Here is a 19988-nt window from a genome sequence, read left to right on the forward strand (position 1 = left end):
CACTAACACTGCTGTATGCATACACGATGCATGTGCAACAAGACGGCAGTGCGCACCATGTATCATCTTGAAGATGCAACCCACACCATTAGACCATGGCACAGGACACATGGAGGGACAGAAAATGGCGTCAGTACATCAAGGGACATGTGCAGGTGGGCAACGATAACCTGCTGGCATATGTGACTAGTACAGCTGTCCCTCATGATTCCCCTGATATTTACCTTCCTTTTCCTCTCATATAGGTGATAGTGGCTATCCCTTGAAGCTGTGGCTCCTCACCCCTGTCCGAAACCCACAGAACAGGCACGAGGAGGACTACAATCATTCCTATACCTGTAACAGGCACGAGAAGGTGGCCAAGATCATCATGGCATGTGTAATGCTGCACAATATGTGCATCTGCCGGAACGTGCCCCTGCACCCTGACATTGAACTGCTACCACCTGATGAAGATGAAGAGGAAGATGAAGATTTGGCAGGACATCATGGTGCCGATGCACAGGAGGGACGTGCTGTGCACCAGTCAGTGATTACACAATATTTCTGACACACATGTCAGCAAAGGGTCACATGATGGTTGGACAGAGGGCACTGGGTGTGTGGGTACATGTACAATATGCACTGTAAATGATTAAATGACACATGTGCATTGATGAATGTCCACTCGTTGTACGCAGCCCACCAGAAAAGAGTGAATATGCCTCTATGCTCATTCATTCCTTAGCCTCTCTCATGAGACTGACCTTCAGCCCTCCTCAGAGTATTGCAGCCATGTGACTTGCCATGAGACTTGTGTATTGGACCGTCCCTTTCTGCTGAACCTGCCTTCACATCTCCTAGTTCTGGCGTTTCACTTTCCCATGTTCATGTCAATCATATGACTTCACCTGTAGGCTCTCTGGTCCGGCCTCACAGGATGACTCCTCACCAGGAATGATGCCTTCTCAATGCATCGTGCCCATGGCTGTGCAAGAAGACCCCTGAATGGGTTACACTGTGGATTTATCCGGGTCCTGAAGGTGGTTGCCTGCCCAGGTCTGAGCCGGGGCTTTGAGTACAGTTTGTTGCTCTCTAGTGTAATATAACGATCATGTACAGCCTGTTAGTTAAGACCTACCAGTGTGCTGCAGACTGTATAGCTAATGTCTGCCAGTGCAGTGAAAGAGGCAAACACTATACCTGCAGTGTGGATGTATGGAGTAAATTCCTGCTACTACAGTGGTTACTGCTTTTGCTGCAGTGCTGGGAGGAGTCTTCAATGGCAGCACTGCAGGATTGTAGATAAGATGTTTAGGGGTGTTGAAGCGGTGCCTCAAAGGCACAGCGATTTGTGTCCAGCGCCAAACCTTGGGGTGTGCAGAGCCCTGCACTTAAATTACTGTTGTGTGTAACCACGATAGGAGGAATCAAATTTGTTCATTTTTTTATTTGTGTTTTTTCAGCACAAAGTTCCTTTACACAAAAGAAAACCAAAGTGTAAACAATGACATTCCAATTAAAATATGTACACAATAAAGTAGAACAAATGTAGTAATTGACTATTGTTCACACTCCCACTCTAATACATTTCTTAAAACAAATGAATTCACTTGCAACTAAAATAATACACATAATATTAACCACAGATCGTATTAACAGTAGAGCCCCCATGAAACGGCACAAAGTTCCTGGAGCGCATAAGCCCAGCATTTATCTTGCTTAAACAATGGTCAATAAATATCTTCCATTGGCATCACGTCAATCCTCCCTTGATCTGATATTTTATCCAAGTCCACAAAAATCCCTGTGATCACCCTACCCAGCGCTACATTAAGTGACATGTGTGGGGGGGTCATAAGCCTATTCCATACATTGTGAACCGAAACGTGTGATGTTGAATAAACAAGTCCCTCGAAGCATTTTATTCTTAGATCCCCAAAGCAGTTCATGACGTGATTGTAAATATTGTCCTCAACCTCTCATTCTACACATTCTACAATTCCTCATACCCTTAAGAATACCCTGTTTAGGGACGATGAATCTACTGTCGGAAGGCACTGGGCCTCATTACAAGTCTGCCGGTAAAACATTGGAATTACCAGCATGCTGGTGCTAACGTGTCCGTGTGGCACTGCTGCCGGAATCAATGGTTGATTCTGAGTCAGCGTGCACGCGCATTCCGGCATGCCGGAAACAGTAGCCCCGGCATGCCGGTAACACCATCAAACGACCCCAAAACCCCATACCGGCATCCTTGCTGACACTGACTCCAATTCCGGCTACGCGCACATGGACCTACCGGCACTGCCGTTACCTGTACCGGTATTACCGTGACTGGAAACAACATCATCCTGCAACAGGAAATGCACCGGCAGCCATTAAAACAACACCATCCATTGCAATCCTCAGTGCACAGGAGTCAGAGGCATATTCTGAGCACTGAAAAACGTACACAGACATGTCCTCAAAGCAATCTGCCCTATGGCGGCACAAGCCAAGATTCAGTGAAGCCAAACTGAACATGTTGGCGGACACGCTGGTCGAGAACGCTGCAGAAGTCTTCTGCCATGACCTACAGCCCCAAACCGAATTGAGGAAGAAGGCCATCTGGGAGGAGGTAACCATGAAGGTGCCAGCGGTGGGGACAACCCCCAGAACAGTTAGTCACTGCCGTAAGAGTTTGGACGATCTACTTCTCTGTGTGTGGATCCTCAAAGCCGCACAGCGCGCCCAGGGCACGGCCACAGGAGGGGGCCACCATCATCAATAAAACTGTAGGCCTGGGAGGAAACATGCAGCAGCAAGATGCAAATGGAGTTGATCGAGGGAGTTGGAGATGCTGAGGCTGGAGATATCACATCCAATGAGGCTGGTGAGTCCCCGTAAACCCAATGTCATATCACACATCTTGTAGCCCCAATGCTAATGGGTTGGCCAACATGTCAAGTATGTTGTACTTGAGGCTAGTATAGCCCTACTGGCGGTCCACCCGCCATCAACCTTGTTGCACACATCTAAATCAAACCTGCCTACAACCCACACCCATGCACCACTCGCACATCACACAGGTCCCTTGTAATGCCACCAGAAGTAGCACCTGCAGGGACTCAGACACACATCCCCCTGACACTGCACAACTGCTGTCGTCAATGCTGTGCTACCACATGCCAAAAGTCACGTTGGGTGGCACGTACCCCCACCACCAGCAGATGACAAGATGCACACATCAATGATACATGTGGCACACTTGTCCCACCCACCATGTCCCATCCCGCTAAATCACCATCTACGCAGCAAATGCCATAGGCAGCAGAGACGTGTGTAACACATCCGTGTGACAATCAGACAACCCCATGTCATACAGCTTGCATGGCACACCCATAACAAAAAGAAAATACCAGTACCCCAGGCAACAGGCACTGTACACACACCGCACATTCCCCGACACATGCCAGTGTGCACCCTGCCATGACCATCAGCATGCCCATGCCAACGCACAGACATCTGAAATCACTAGTGCTTATGTCTGTCTGATGGATCCACAAAAATCACTGATGTCCTGCCTTTCTGACCCACACAGGCACATCATCTGGCAATGAGGCCGAACAGCCGACCACATCACGGAACACCAGGGCACAGCGCTGCCGGCCAACCACCACCTTCACTCAGGAATCCAGTGCATCCGGCAGCATACGGGAGCAGGCTACTATTACAGTTGCCCAGCCACCACACGAACAGGAGCAACCTGTTGTCCAGCCACCCTCCCCCAACAGAAGCAACCTGTTGTCCAGCCACCCCCCGACAGGAGCCACCTGTTGTAAAGCCCGCACCCCAACAGGAGCCACCTGTTGTTCAGCCACCCCCCCCCCCCAACAGGAGACACCTGTTATACAGCCACCCCCTCGACCCGACAACATTGGGGAAGACGGTGAGCCCGATAATGTATCCAGCGACCACAGCTACGCCGATGCTGAGAGATTCAGTCCCCTGGGCCCAATGAGCCCCAAACCCATACAACCACCACCCCTACGCAATGTTCGTGACATTGAGGGCTGCCTGTCCAGGATAGGGGACAACAAACCTCTATGCATACAATGGTGCAACAATACCTAGAGGAGGCCCGGCTCATGCGGGAGACACTACAGGACACCTCCAGGAGGACCGCACGGATGCTGGGCCAAACCACACAAAGCATATACCATCTGGCACGGCGTGTGAGGGAGGGGAATGGGTCAATCTCAACCCTGGTTGAGTTCATCGCTGTGTTGTTGCAGACACTTGCTGAACAATGGCACATGCCCTTGCCACTGGCACCATCCTCAAACAACACTCCCACAAGTTCAACACAAAGCAGCCCAAGGGGTAGATCGCTGCGGCTGATCGCCCTGCAGAAGTGTGCACCCATCCACATAAACGTGGATTAAAATAGAACACAGACTTGGTGTATGTGGGGAGGGATAGTTGGGATGGAGCTGCGGGAGGGATAGTTGGGGATGGGTTATAGGAAGGAATAGTTGGGTGGTATTGTAGAGGTAGTTAAGGCCTATCACAAATGTAAATATACATTTTTCTCACACAATATATGGTGTTCAAAACAAAATCATGACTGGACATTGACCTTTCAGTGTAAGTGCATTTATTTATGTACAGTGTCTAGTGCCCAGTGTGCTCGATGTCCAATGCCGTGTGTGTAGCAGGTGCTCAAAAGTAATGGTGTATTAGGTCTGCACGTGTGGTATGTCCATTATTGCTATTGCGGTGCTGGGCGTTATCCTCCTTCTCATTAGTCTCATCCTCAGCCTCTGGTGGCAGCATGTCCATGTCGGGGGAAAGCGGGACATTGCGCCTGATACACATGTTGTGCAACATGGCACATGGCAGCACAATTTTACCCACCTTCTCAGGCTGTACAAGAGGACTTCTCCTGATTTGCTGAGGCAGTGGAACCTGCCAAAATGCTGCTCAATGGTGCAGCGAGTGCGTACATGGGCACGGTTGTACGCCTGTTCGTGCCTGTTGTGGGGATGCCTGACGGGGTTCATTAGCCATAGCATCAGGGGATACACAGCACCACCTGCACAGGATCCACAGAAAGGGTACATGCCAATTTCCGGATCATTCCATGTTGGCACAGGCTGTATAGTGTTAAATTGAGAAGACTAACATGCACAGGCAGAATTGAGTTTAGATCACATAAGTTCTTTTTCGTGTACCAGAAGGGAACTTTGTCAGGGTGAGTGTGTGGTGTTTGTTGTGCTGTTGCATTCAGATGGACCGTTCACAGACAAGATTGCCTATAACAATTTCCCAGCAACTGAAACAAAAGGGTGTAAATGTCATGAATGTGTCACATATGAAAATCAACTATATGTCCTGGTAAACAGTACTTTTAGTATTTGAATGGTATGCATTTGTGATTTACTGGTGGTACCGGTATGTAGTCTTTATTACGAATCCTTTATATAGAGATGCTTTGATATCGTAACCCATATGATGAAGGACATATTGATGGAATATGTGTGTGTTGGGTAAAGGGTTAAATATTTGCTATAAGGGGGGGTATTTTGGGGTGTGAAACTTTGGATCGGGTGATGCCGCCACCTTGAAATCATACATTAGTGTTAGTGAAGAATTTTCCCATTCAGAGGTTTTGGTCTAAAAGCATTCAATTTAAAGGTGTTACTTTTGAAGACATGACACGGGTACTAACAGGCATTGCACCTGCAAATGTGTGTGCATCCACAAATTTTTCTGGGGTGGCAGCTTCTAGATTCGCTGGCAGAACATCATGTGTTGTGATTTCCTTGACTGTGTATTTGCCTATCATTGTCACTATGGTGTGGGGCATTCTGCTACATGTGGTTTTGGTTAATTGCTGGACCAAATAGATGCAGTTATGTATGCACTGTATATATCACATACATTGAGACACGGCTGGCAAGGCCTTGCGCTTTGGCATGCTACTACTGTGTTGCACCTTCAGTTGCACTAGCACAGTTCATGCCCTCACAACGCTGAGTAGGGACATGTCCCCTTCAATGTGTGATGTTTATTATTGTTACAATTGTGGGTAATGATGTACCTTGCTCGTAGTCCTCATCTACTTTTGCCTTTTAGTGACCTATCCGACCGCTGTGCACTTTCACAGAGATTTGGTAATTGTATCAGGAAATTGCAGTAGGAGTTATGATGGATTAATGCATGCAGTGTGCACATCCACTAGTCATGGGTGTCATACTGGGCCATTTTTTCTACACTCCACATGGGCTTGCAGCCAGGTATGATGTCCAGCGTATCGTGCCATGTACCGGGGCAGAGTGGAGTTCCGCAGCAACATGGAGTCTTGTGTAGAGCCAGGGAATCTTGCACAGCAATGTGTGATGAGTTGGCGGGCATCACACACCATCTGTACTTTGAGGGAATGGTACAGCTTCCTGTTGGGGTACACCACTTCCAAGGCATGCCTGACCACCAGCTCCACATGTGTGCAGTTCACTGCACCAATTACATTAGGCATTCCTGCAAGTGCATGGAATGCTATTGTTGTGGCATTCACCTCCTCAGCAGTCTGTGGTAAGCTGATGTGGTCCCGTACGTGGGACAGGAGTGCATCAAGCATCTGGAAGAGCACACAGGAGAAACAGGGTTGGGAGATACCATGTAGCTGCCCCACTGTGTGCTGGTATGTGCCTGTGGCAATAAAGTGTAGCACAGACACTACCTTCAGCAAGAGCGGGTTGGCTGTCCTAATATTAATGAGGATGACCATGTATGAGGTCCACTGTTGTGGTGATGCTGTCCCTGTGTAGCTGGTACACGGTGTGGATCTGAGCAGGGGTCAGGTTTAATGAGGTGGCCCTTAAGCAAGGGATTGGTGCTGCACATTGGGGATTTGCTGGCCAATGAGGGCCCTCCTCCTCCTCATGCGCCTCCGCTGCATCCTCTGCCTCACTGCCTCTTCAATCAGTAGCTCTGCAGGCATGTCCTTCATCTTCAGTACTGTAACAGCTAATGCTAGCATGGTTTGTTTGTTTGTTTGTTTGTTTGTTTATTTATTTATAATGCGCACCAGACCCGAAGGTATCGGGGCGCAGGAACAAGAATATTTACGGCTTGCAATGGTTATGTATTTATAACATGACAGATTACAAAAGTGAACTAGATATGTACAATACATATACACACATGGAGAGCTTCCAGGTTATAAAGTACATAGTAATAAAGTGCCAGTTAGCTTACACTGGTGGCATGGATATGTACAATACATAACTCCATGTAGTAAGGTTGGAAAGGAGAGAAAGAGGTGATCAGTCTGGTTAGGAGTGGGAATTTCGAATAGCAAGGAGAGGGGGGGAAGGGGTGGAAACAGGTGAAATTTCAGGGGTGATGCTGTAGAGGTCAAAGTAGGTAGTTATAATGTCAGTTCTGATAGTTAGTGGTAATTTTCATTTAAATAGATAATGATGTTACATCTAAAGTTGGAGTAGGTTTGGTCTACCCTAAGAGAGGGGGGTAAGGAGTTCCAAAATTGGGCTGCTTTGACAGGGAAGCTGTTGCCTCCATCTTTTGTCAGTTTAAAACTTGGCACTGACAGACAATTGGAGTAGGCCGCCCTGGTGTGTCGGTGGGAAGGTTTTCTGTTAATTCTGTCTACGAGATAGCGGGGTGCCGCATTGTTAAGGCATTTGTAGGTTAGTGAAGCAGTTTTAGTAGGATTTTATCATTGGTGGAGAGCCAGTTTTTCTGCCTCCTTGCCTCCGAGATATGTTCCTTTCTGGCTATTCCTAGTGCTGGTCTCAGGGCGTTGTTCTATAGAGTTGGAATTTTTCTAGTGATGTATTTATTGGAACCAAGATATAGGGCGTTGCAATAGTCCAGTTTGGATTGGATGAGCGCTCTAGCCAGTGTAGTGCAACTGCTTGTGGAAAGGAAGGGTTTGGCTGCTCTAATCAGTTTACATGTATAGGCCGTCGAGGATGCCATTGCATTTACCTGTTTAGTGAAGGTGAGGCTAGAATCCAGGTAGAAACCTAAGGTTTTTACCTCTTTGGCGACCTTGATAGAGTTACCGTCTATGTCAAAGGAGGTGTATTTATGGCCAAGTTTGTTGAAATTAGACGTAGTTCCTAGAATGATGAGTTCTGTTTTGTCATCATTCAGGCATAGCTCATGTAGTGCCATCCATGCCTGGATGATGAGGTATTGTTACGCTCACCTGGTTTCCACAGGGGCGTCGATCGAACCCGGACAGCAGCGGCCTCCACCAATGTGAAACGTAGGGCAAAGATGGCTGTCTGGACGGACCCAGCTAGTCTCGTGTGCTTGACTCATAGGAATATTCTCCTGTAGATGGGGAAAGGGATTTAGTCCCGTGGATTTGAGTGCAGACCCCTACCCACTGCTCCCGCTCTCTCCGCTGGCCACCTCCGATATTCCCACCTAGTGTTCTCACCTTATGTTTTTAATGGATGAGCTCTCCATCCTGCGTGGCTTGCAGGGGTGCGTAGATACCAGTTACTTCACTGGTTTGGGGTATTGGAGTTCTGGGATATTATTGACTCCGGAGTTTACCAAGTTTAAAGAGTTCAATATGTCCAATGCTCACTATTGTACCCCTTGGTGATTTTGTGGCAACAAATACTGTCTGGAGGTTGCTGGTGGCGTTCAGATAAGAGTCTGTATTACCCAACACTATCCGGTAAAGTTGCGTGAGTTTAACTTGTTGTTTTGTCCATGCGGCGTAAGAACCTGAAGGATAATCCGGTGGTAAATCAGGTAAGCCTTGTGGTAAAATGATTGTCTTTGTAGTCTCTCTAGTCCAACCTCGCTATTCCTTTGTCTTTTTCCCCCAGGTGTTGAGGATCGCCGAAGAAAATGATGGAGGCAGCGCGAGTCGAAGATGCTGTGGACTGGTGAGAATGGAGCGGCGCTGCAGCTGCAAAGCGAAGCGTGTCGAAGTATGTCCCTTCAGGCTCGGAATGGAGCAAGATCCTGAATCAGGTAAGTAATTAGATTAATGTCCGTAACCTAACCTCTTCTTCTATTTTCCCCTTTCTTCTAGGAGCTCCGGATGCGAGGCGGGCGTGGCAGAAGACTGGATGCAGGTTTGCAGGCACGGTGAGGGTTACGCTGCAGAATGCAGAATAACGTGAAGCGTGTGTTGTAGATCGGGCGTGGTTTAAATAGCCTCAAAAGTAGTCCGAGGTAAGAGGTCCCTAGAACCACACCCGAGTAAAAAATAGTCCTTGCAGAAAAATAGTCCCATCCAGTTCTCACGTTGGCCTGGATGCATGTGCAGCATGGTCTGCCTTAGGTAAGTAATGACTATGAGCCTGGTGCCTAAGGCGCCAGGACTGAACCCAGATAGCCCCTAGCCGGGGCTTCTGAGGTTTTAGTAAATGTCTGGATTCCTGCTTCCGGGGCAGATGGGCTTGGTCCAGATGCCCGGGGGTAGGCATCATGACAGGTATATTCTATTCACCAAGGCCAAATCCTTATCGTAGTCCCCAGTAAGAGGTATGAGAATCTGGGTGTCATCTGCATAGTTAGTGTAGGTGACACCGAGATAATCCGGATCGTCAAAAGGGGGCTTGGTGAATATATTATACATTGTGGGGAAGACACATGATCCTTGAGGAACTCCACATGTGATGGGGATGGGATCTGCTGCTGCTGTGGACGAGAAGACTCTCATCGTTCTACTGCTTATGAAGGATTGGATCCAGGCAATGGCATACTGAGAAAAGTGTGGTGCTGAATCGAGATGGTTACAAAGGAAGTTGTGATCCACCAAGTCAAACGCTGCTGAGAGATGAAGAAGGAGTAGTAAGGCAGATTTCGCTTTGGCTCTCAGCTCGTCGACCTGAGCCTTGAGGTCAATTAGTGCAGTCTCAGTGCGATGTTGGGGCCTGAATCCTGCTTGCCGGCTCCTAGAAGTTGGTTTTGCTCGAGGTATTTCTGTATTTGGAGGTAGGCCACCCTGTCTAAAATGTTTAGAAGGAAGGGCACTGTTGTGATGGGCCTGTAATTGGTGGGTCTGGAGGTGTCTAGAGATTGCTTTTATATGAGCGGAAGAACCCAGGATTCCTTCAGGTTGCTTGGGATCGTGCCCTTAGTGAATGAGGCATTGATGAGCTTAGAGATGAATGGAGCTAAATCTCTGGCTGCGTCTTTAATAATTTGGGCCGGACATTTATCTCTCTGACAGTTAGATGTTTTAAGAGATAGAATGATTTTTTCAACTTCTAGAATTGAAACTTTATAGAAGGTGCGCACCGTGGAAGTACAGCAAAGTACTGTTTACTGTTGGGAAGCACTTCACGGCCGTTATTCAGCGTTATTCAGCGCTTTTCTATTCAAAATTGTTGCATTGGACACTGCTAGATCCAAGCTGCCGGCTCTATTCCAGGAGGACTGCAGCTGGCCACTTAAGAAAGAAGGAAGGTGACTCCGCCCTCTGAATTCAGTCACACCCCTTCAAATAACCACAAGACAGTGCACCCGCGCGCTCCGTGGAAGTACAGCGAAGTACTGTTTACAGTTGGGAAGCACTTCGCAGACGTTATTCAGTGCGTTTCTATTGAACATTGTTGCATTGGACACTTCTAGAGCCACGCTGCCGGCTCTATTCCAGGAGGACTGCTTTTGCAGGAACACCGGACTGCAGCTGGCCACTTAAGAAAGAAGGTGATTGTGTGGAGCATATGGATTGTATGGATGTTTGTTTTAAACTTGAGTAGAGGTTTCAAGTCCCTTATTTATGTTTAATGTCCCCTCTAGGAAGGTGACTCCACCCTCTGAATTCAGTCACATCCCTTCAAATACCCACAAGACAGCGCACCCGCGCACGCACCGTGGAAGTACAGCCCCTCATAATCCCATCCACCACTTGTTCCACACAAGAGATTCGACCGCAAGATCTGCCTGCTCCACCGTGCACAGTGCTTGCATAACAAAAGCTGCGTGCAGCACATGAGGCACTGGTCACTGCAGGTGAGGTTGACGAGGATATGTTAAGTTTCATGAACACATCTAACACCTGCATTGGCACTGCTGATGTACTGTACATATGCTCAAATACACGTGACTTGACCCATTCGAGTCAAAGGAGCACATCATCAGAAATGCAAAAAAGAACACCTGTCAGACAAGAAACACCCCTTAGGCACCATATGAGAGAAAATGAGACAAAAACTCCATCTCACGAGTTATCTAAATCACTGGTTATGTTCGATAAATCACCTGGACGCTTATCTAATAACTCGGTCTCATTCATAGCGCCCGCACAACAAGGCACTCAATTTGATGAGGCACCTTTAGAGCACAACCTTTTCATTAATGGCCATCGCTCTGGTCGCCCTCCTTTCCGGAGGCACCAGCGTTAAACAATACTCTAAGTGCCATGAAGATCGCCTTGATGTCCTTAGCGAGACTGTATGAGGTCCTTGAGACCAAAATGAATATCCAAACAAAAATGCTGGAGGAATTGATAAGAGAGAGTGTAAAGATCACTGATATACCCAATGTATCATCAGTGGTGCCATCCTCGATGGCTATCAAGGTCCCAGAGGGACCCAGTATGTCACCTCCAACCATTTCGTCTGAAAATCAACTTAACTCATTAAAAAGTGCCGAAAACAAATCTAATAGTACACCAGAGTTTGGAATATTTCAGAACAAAGCTCAGCCATCTGCCCCTAAGGATGATACATCTAGTGGAAGATGTGCCGCTATTAGTAAAACAAAAAAAAAGCTTGTCCAGATCCAACCTACATGGAAGACGATAGGATCCTTCATAAAAAACACAAGTCAAAATACTGACAGTGACTAACAATTTGGAGGAAGCCAAGGAAACCCCTAGTTCCAATATGTTGACTAATGTGGTTGGTCCCGACAGTGAGAAGGTACAACTAGCAGGGAGATGTCACAGTCCAAAACTGATCAATCCATTCTCCTTTTTGGGGAAAACAACGATGTGTCATCAATCAAAAAGACATATGCCCGTGATGACAATTAAACGAAGAGCCCCTAAAAGCTCAGAGATAAAGAAACTGGTCGGGATGAAAACCTGTTTAAACATCGCGAAAATTAAGGATATAAATCCAGTACAACAAAACAAGCCCAGTAAAGACCAAATACCAAATGTACTCTTACCTCAGGATCATGAGCCATTAAATACTCTGGTAGCGATGATATCTAATCCTACGAACTTGAAGGCGGTGATAGAAAAAGATAGTCAAACTCATCATTCAGATCAATTAGAAGTAAACAAACAAATTTGTCCCACACTAGATGACTTGTGGAATGAAAATAGGGGTTCCATAATTCTATATTTTGCGGAAGCAAAAACATCTACCACGACACAAGCTAAAGAAGTGCCACCACATCAAATGGATGGCAAAGCACAAGAGGTGGATAAGCAAACAATCTCCACCAGACAAGAACTACAAGTTGAGATCAGAGAATCTATTGCTCATTACATCACACAGTCTAAAGATGCATTAGGAAACATTATAATGACACAGAAATCTCCTCCTTCGATGCCAAATCTGTCCCTGCTGCTAAAAGGACCCACTGGTAATCACAGTGGCTCGGCTCCACTGCCGGTAAAATCACAAACCATAAATGTGATGAATAGCAGAGATACAATGGGATGCGACCGGCAGGTTTATGATCATGGTGAGTACAAATATTGCCATTGATTAATAATGACTTGTCACGAACACCTATTCCAAAAATGTGATTTAAATCATATGAGCATCCTGGATATATGTGCCGAGATCTCTAATTTGCAGGATTTAACAAGCCCAGATATTGATTTAGTTGAGTTCATCGATCATAATGATCTATCCAGAGTGAGACTATTTATGAGATCTGAGATTATGCTGAATGCGCTCTGGCAAGCAAGATCAGAACTTTATAATCTTGGCTTTATCATTGCACAAGATATAACAAAAGGGATGCCCTCAGTGACATCCTCTATGCCTCTTAGGACTTTCCAAACACGACGAGCTCGTCTCAGAGTAATCACTTGAACAAAGATCTGCATGGTGACTGGAAACCTCATGCAAATAACTCATAACAATGCGAGATAGACGAAGATGTTAAATTGCTCTCCTGGAACAGGCGAGGTCATAGGCATTTCATAAACACACTGAATAATGAACTCAATGCCTTTGATATCATTGTGCTCCAGGAGACATGGCTCGTCAATGAACCCATATGGGATCTATTCTATATCTTTATGACACCTGCTATCAAGAACATGTTTGGTCGGCATTTGGCAGGTCTTTTGATAGCTGTCAAAAAATCCATGAACCTCAAAATAACCCCATGCGCCTCTCCATCCCCCTACATCCAACTGGTAAAGATACACAAGGCATCATTTACGATTGCCATGGTTAACCTATACTGGGGAAGACAGCAACTATCATCGGATCAATTTTATTACGTATCAGTAATGTGCTCAACTCCTTGGTTTTGGACAAAACTATAAGTCACACGATAATAATGGGTGACTTTATGTTACGCTCACCTGGCTCCCACAGGGGCGTCGATCAGAACTGGACATCTGCGGTCTCCACCAATGTGACGTGTAGTGCCGAGATGACAGACTGGACTGGCCCACCCAGCTTGGTTTGCTTGGCCCGTAGGAGTATTCTTCAGTAAATGGAGAAAGGGAATTAACCACCCGTGGAATTGAGAGTTAAGCCCCACCTCCCCCTGCTGTTCTCCCCACTGATCGCCTCTAATGTCCCTTCATAAAGTTTCATCTGATGGTTTGGAAGGATGAGCTTTCCATCCTGCATCGAGCGCAGGGGCGCGTAGATAACCAGTTGCTTCACTGGTTAGAAGGAATTGGTGAGTTTCAGAATATTGTAGTTCGTAAGAGTTCAAATGTCTGACTTTCACTCTTGTCCGATCCCTTGCAGTGTGCAGCTCGACCCCAGCGAAGAGTTCCTCGTGGTAGCTGACGAAGTTCAGGTAAGGATTTGTCTTATCCAACACAGTTCAATAAAATAAGGCCAGAATGTAACCTGTTGCTTTCTCCCTTATTCAGGTGCGGAGAGAAAATATGAAGTTCGGGGAATAATGCCTCCGGCGGTAAAATTAGGTAAGTCTATTGTGGTGAGAAGGATTCCCCTTGTTTGTCCCTTTGTCTCACCTTGTTGTCCTTTTGTTCCCCTTAGGGGCCGGGGTACGGCGAGGATGCTATGGGGACTGCACCGACCTGTGAAGAGGAATAGTACCCCCGGCGGTAAATCAGGTAAGTCTATGGGGGTAGTTACTATTGCCTCTGTTTATTCCCTTGGCTCACCTTTGCTGTTCTTGTGTTCCCCTTAGGTGCCGGAGTGCGGCGGGAACGTGCAGAAGGATGCAGTGGATCGTGAGAATGCTGTGAAGGCCGGTGAGTTCAGCGCAGCGCTGCAGCAGGCGAGGCGGCGTGCGTGAAATACTTCTTTCTTCCAGCTCGGAGGTGCGGTGGATCCGGAATTCAGGTAAGGATCGAAGGTATTGCTCTTGTTCTAACCTTTTCTCCTTCTGTTTCCCCTTTTTCTAGGAGCTGCATTCTCGAGGCGGGCGTGGCAGAAGACTGGATGCAGGCTTACAGACACGGTGAGCGTTACGCTGCTGGATGCAGAATAACGCGAAGCATGTGCTGCTCTTCGGGCGTGGTTTAAATAGCCTCCAAAGTAGTCCCAGGTAAGTATTCCTCCCCAGCCCCACCCGAGTAAAAAATAGTCCCAAGGTAAAATAGTCCCTCCAAGCCTCATTTGGCTTGGAGCTCTTGCAGCATGGTCTGCATCAGGTAGGTTTGCAGCATGATCTGCATCAGGTAAGTTCTACTCTATGAGCCTGGCGCCTGTGGCACCAGGACTGACTCTCCATATGAGCCTGGCGCCATAGGTGCCAGGACCGCACCCAAACAGCCCCTAGCAGGGGTTTTTGGGTTTGCTCAAAATAACTTGATGCCTGCTTCCGGGGTTGCTGGACCTGGTCTGGGTCCCCGGAGGTAGGCATCATGACACTTTAACCTTCATCTACTCTCATGTAAGCCTGAGGGGCGCTCGCATGACGAACTGCATTGGCTGGAGATGATGAGGGAAAGAAACTATGTAATGTTAAATGGTTCTATAAGGGGGGACATTCCGGCCAAGGTCACCTGGCACAGAGAATCACTGTCTGCACATCTAGATTATATCTACTCGGATGACAGATTCCTGCAATTGGTCACATCACTGGTTGTGAGCGAAACTGAGTTGAGCAACCATACTCAATTATGTTTCTCGTGGAAATGGCTGCGCCCTTATGACCACAATGCTCTGAGCATTCAACAGGAATTAAAACACTTTGAAATTAACCAAGCAGGAAATCGCATAAAATGGACAAATTGTAAGCTATTGAGGTTCAAACATTTACTAGAGATTGATCTAGGAGGACAGAATCCCAAAGAGGGAGGTTGCTACACAGAATCCATGCAGATGTTTACTGAAAGGGGGCCTTATGGTATCATCATAAAAACAGACACATCCAAGCTTTTGATTTAGCCTTAAAAAATAAGGAAAACTCAGTTACACAAAGACATACGATATCTAGCAAAAAACCTGACGAAGAACATCGAAGGGATAAAAAATGTGATGATGATATATACAAATTGGCTACGAGCACGGAAATCTGCTCAATATCAGATTGATGGCGAGAGAGTGATGAGCCAGATTGCAGCAAAGTCATCAGGGGGCATCTGGTCTCTACTCAATGAGGCCACCTCCATGACACAAATGGCATTACAAACAAATCCAATACCGGAAACAATGTGGTCTGAATATTATGCTGATCTCTATCGGACCCCCTTTCCCCAAATTGAGTTTGACTGGCTAGCTTTAAAAATGAATCACCATTTTGACTTTGACAAGGATGATATAACACACTGCATATCGAAGCTTAGTAGATCTAGAGCAGCTGGCCCTGACGGCTTACACAACCTGATGATGAAACAGAATCCAGCAGTATGGGCCACTATTCTGTAAAAAATGTTCAAACATGTGTTGCAAATAGGTTCGATACCTTGGTCTTGGAAGAAGTCCATAATATTACCTATCTACAAAAAAGGAGCTAGGATTGATCCAAGGTCATATCGACCGATTGGATTACTAGATTGCCCTGGCAAGATCTTTGACCGACTGTTGTTAACTGCATTTAACATATGGTTAACCGAATGGAATTTAAGGGACGAATTTCAAACCGGTTTTATAGCGGGTCTTGGCACGACAATCAATTTGATCACTCTTAACACATTAATAGAGGTGAGCAAACAACGTAAACAGCCAGTTTTTGCAGCATTTATTGACTTTCAAACTGTGTTTGATGCAGTGCCCCGTGAGCTACATTACAAAAAAACTATTGAATAAGGGCTGTTCCTGGTCAATTTTGAAGTGGATAGTGCAGTTGCATTCTGACACAAGCATCCAAATTCGCGTACACAGAGATGGCTTGCTATCCAAAGATATAAAAATGGAGCGTGGCTTCAAATAGGGGTGCCTATTAGCCTCTGCAGTATTCAATTTCTTCATTTCAGATATAGGTTGTACCTTTAAGGGACTGAACACTGATGCACCGAAACTCATGGGAACTTCCATAAATTGGCTGCTATGTGCAGATGTTATGGTTCTCTTGTCAAAAACACCACAGGGTCTCAACAAAAATGCTGACAGCACTTGATGATTATGCTCAAAGGAATTGTATATCCATCAATGTGACCAAGACCCAGATCATACAATTCGGCAACCCAAAGCAGAGATGCCGTACATACTCTTGGATATTGCAGAATAGCAACCTGAGAGTGGTCACAAGTTATCTCTATTTGGGAGTCATAATAAGCAACCAACCATCCGACACACCCTATGGAGAAGGTAAACACATCAAACTCCATACAGCTATATCTCAAGCCAGAATCATCAGAGCCAAATTCTGCAAATTCTCCATACACCCTGAATTGTTTATTATAAACAAAAGATTTAACCAATATTATTGTATGGTACGGAAAACAAAAGATGGTGCTCTTATACTTATTGGGCTAAAATTGAAGGCGCCTTTTGGAAAAACATTTTAAAACTAGCGAAAGCAGAGCCTCTCCCATTGATTTGATATGAGTTCAGCTTAATATCGCTGCACGGCACATATAAGTGGAAATGGTGCACATTGTACCGAAAGTTGCTGGCGGGTGATCACAAAAATGGCTTAGTTCGAATGATGGCCTTATACATTGCTCAGGAATTGCATGATGAATTCATGAAAACATGGAGACTGAGAGCGCTCAAATTGCTGCGCGAAGCAGATATATCGACAAAATTACTAATCGAAAATCCAGACAAGGCTAAACAAAAAATGTGGGCGCATGACTGGAATTTAACACATGCCCAGTGCTTACGATATAAGAAATTCAAAGAAAATCCCCTTGAATTGAAAAAGCACTGGCAAACAGCATGTTATTTGCTAATATCACCGAGCCCACAGCATCGCTCAGCGTTTCTGCGCTTCAGGCTCCAGCTATGCTTTACTGCAGATTTACTACGTAAGCGTACGTTATTACCGGAAGATAAAACAAGATGCCGATTCTGTAATATAGAAACTGGGACACTGAGAAATCTGCTAATTGATTGCGTTAAGTTGTTGCCATGGAGAAGATGTAAATGCTTTAAGCCTTTCTTTGAAGGAGTTGTAAATGTTACGCATGAACAACTGTGGCTGACTATATTTCACACGAATAAGAAATCAGTGCACTACGCAGCAATCAACTATCTAAATGCACTAAAATTATAGAAACTAAACAGGAGGGCATGACAAACATTGCAATTATGATATAATCCACTGCATGTGGCTTTTCTTTTAGGAATCAAAACTAATTAAGTTTTATAGACTGGAATGTTCTAATGTAATCTTCATCTGTGGAAACTCTTCATGAATTTCATTTGAGAAGGACTGATGTGTAATGTGATGATAAAGGACGGAATGTAGGTTTATTGTTGTTACAAAGAAGCAATGAGAAATTATTTGTATTTTTAATTTTGGAAACTGGTGAAAGGCTAGGAAATTCGTTATCTACAGCCAAAACAACTATAAATAAATGTATTTAAAAAAAATAAAAGAAGTTGCAGCGTTGTGCTGGTTTAGGTGGAATAGATGGCATCATTAACAAGCATACTTGTAGGGTTGAACTATACTGTAATAACCATTGTTACAGACGGATTATCAGGATGGTTCTTGTCAGTAATCACTGTTGCCAATAGGGCATCAGAGTTCACAAGGATGTTCTCAAGGTGATGGAATTTCTGTATCTTGATGGCTGTCAATAGTGCACCCAAAGGGTACCCCTTTCCCCCTTTTTTTGCCAATGTAGAGGATATTGCAACTCCATCCCATAAAGGGTTGGTCCACAGCCATGTCTCTTGGAAAATAATTAAGTAAAAGTCATCGAGAAACAGTTTCTGTAGGTTCTTTGAGAAGAACTTAGCAGCACGCGAATTCCAGTTTACCAGCCGGTCAAGTTAGGCAGGGTTGAACCAAACCAGCCCCAACTCGGATAGAACTGGCCAAATGACCAAGCTCAAAAGCCGGAATGTGTGATTTGGTCGAATTACGGCCGTTTGGAAATTTCGACCGGCCTAAAGGTTCGACCAAATCACGCATACTGTGCTGGGGGCTGCAGAGGTGTTTATATAGTGTTTATATTTTGGTTTTATTGGTAGCATATTCGACCCGAGGCACACCTGCCACCTGTTGAGGATCAAAGGGGAACCCCACAGTCTCCAACAACAAGGTAGGCGGGTGCACAATCAGCTGCAAGCGCAAGAAATTGGCTGACCCATGCACTGAAATGTGTTCACTCACCGCAGGTCCCTGGCCGGGCTGTTTTGAAGGCGGAGTCTCGGAGACAGTGACCCAACTCCTTGTCTGATGCAGAATGCAGACCGCTCCCACTTAAATCCCATTTGTTAAACAGGGATTTGCAGGAAGAATGGCGCACAAATCCCCGTTTTTCGGCGCAGATAATTCCATGAATCAGCCCATACGTTGTGAATGTCCTTGGGTTGGTTCTTTGAGGCACCCCGGGGCCGGTTTTATAACCGCAGACAACATCCATTATGTTATTGACTTAGAAAGTGAAGTAACGTTGCCTGCCGCACACAGGCACATTCATCAAAGAAAGTGAACACTTTGTTACCAAGTGTTCACTTTACTTTGATGAATGCAGCCCACAAAAGCATCAGGCAGGATCCCATCCACCAGACAGAAGCAAACAGTCGCTTTCTGTCGGCCCAGGAGGCAGCCCCGCCACCCCGCTTGTGCAGTGCTCTGCCAGCTAGCCATTCCGTGGCTGGACTGTGGTTGTGGCTTGGACTTAATTTAAGGTATTAAGAATTGGTTAAGGTACTGCTAAGATGGTAGGGACTGAGTAGCTTCTCAATGTTAAGATACCACACCCCTAATGCTTGAAGCATGTAAAGGTTTGGTGCAAATTAACGTTTTTTTGCAATATCGAAAAAAAGTGTGAAACGAGTCCGCTAGCTTCTCCGTCCCTTTTATGCTGCGAAAGCAAACTGTGCTTTCATTTCTCCATTCTTTATAAATCTCAGAGTTGCCTATTCTCTTAGTGACAGTCCAGGGGGGCGATGGCACCTCGGGAAGATATCTCCCCACGCTTTGCATAACATCTCTGTAGTGGTCTGAGGGAAGACAGGACACCAGTAATGTTCCCAACTGTAATTATTGGGACGATTACAGTGAGGGAGGTGAACTGTTATCCATGGGGAAGGATAGGCTGTACTCACTGTTCAGTTTGTGTGCCTCCCAGTTGTTTCACTGGGGGCAAGGTGTGCAGATGGGAGTGGAACAGAGCAGGCTTCCAGGGCACCCAGGTGGCCTTATATGGCCTTGTGATTACGCTCCTGGAAGCTGAGTTCTTTGTAGAGAGAACATCACGTCACTAGGCCCCTCCTAGCAGGAGC

The 19988-nt window shown here is 46.0% G+C and overlaps 1 protein-coding gene across 1 annotated transcript in view; it reads right to left on the reverse strand.

The window, feature by feature from the left end:
* Positions 1 to 19058, reverse strand: part of LOC138515667 (probable N-acetyltransferase camello) — a 42960-nt gene extending 23902 nt beyond the window's left edge. The window contains exon 1 of the mRNA XM_069630348.1: positions 18871 to 19058. Coding sequence (XP_069486449.1) covers positions 18871 to 18971 — 101 coding nt within the window. The 5' untranslated portion in view covers positions 18972 to 19058. The remainder of the gene's footprint in view (positions 1 to 18870) is intronic.
* Between the last annotated feature and the right edge of the window lie 930 nt (positions 19059 to 19988).

The sequence above is a fragment of the Ambystoma mexicanum genome, chromosome 6q, assembly GCF_040938575.1.
Source record: "Ambystoma mexicanum isolate Mex_15411 chromosome 6q, UKY_AmexF1_1, whole genome shotgun sequence".
Classification (NCBI taxonomy): Eukaryota; Metazoa; Chordata; class Amphibia; order Caudata; family Ambystomatidae; genus Ambystoma; species Ambystoma mexicanum.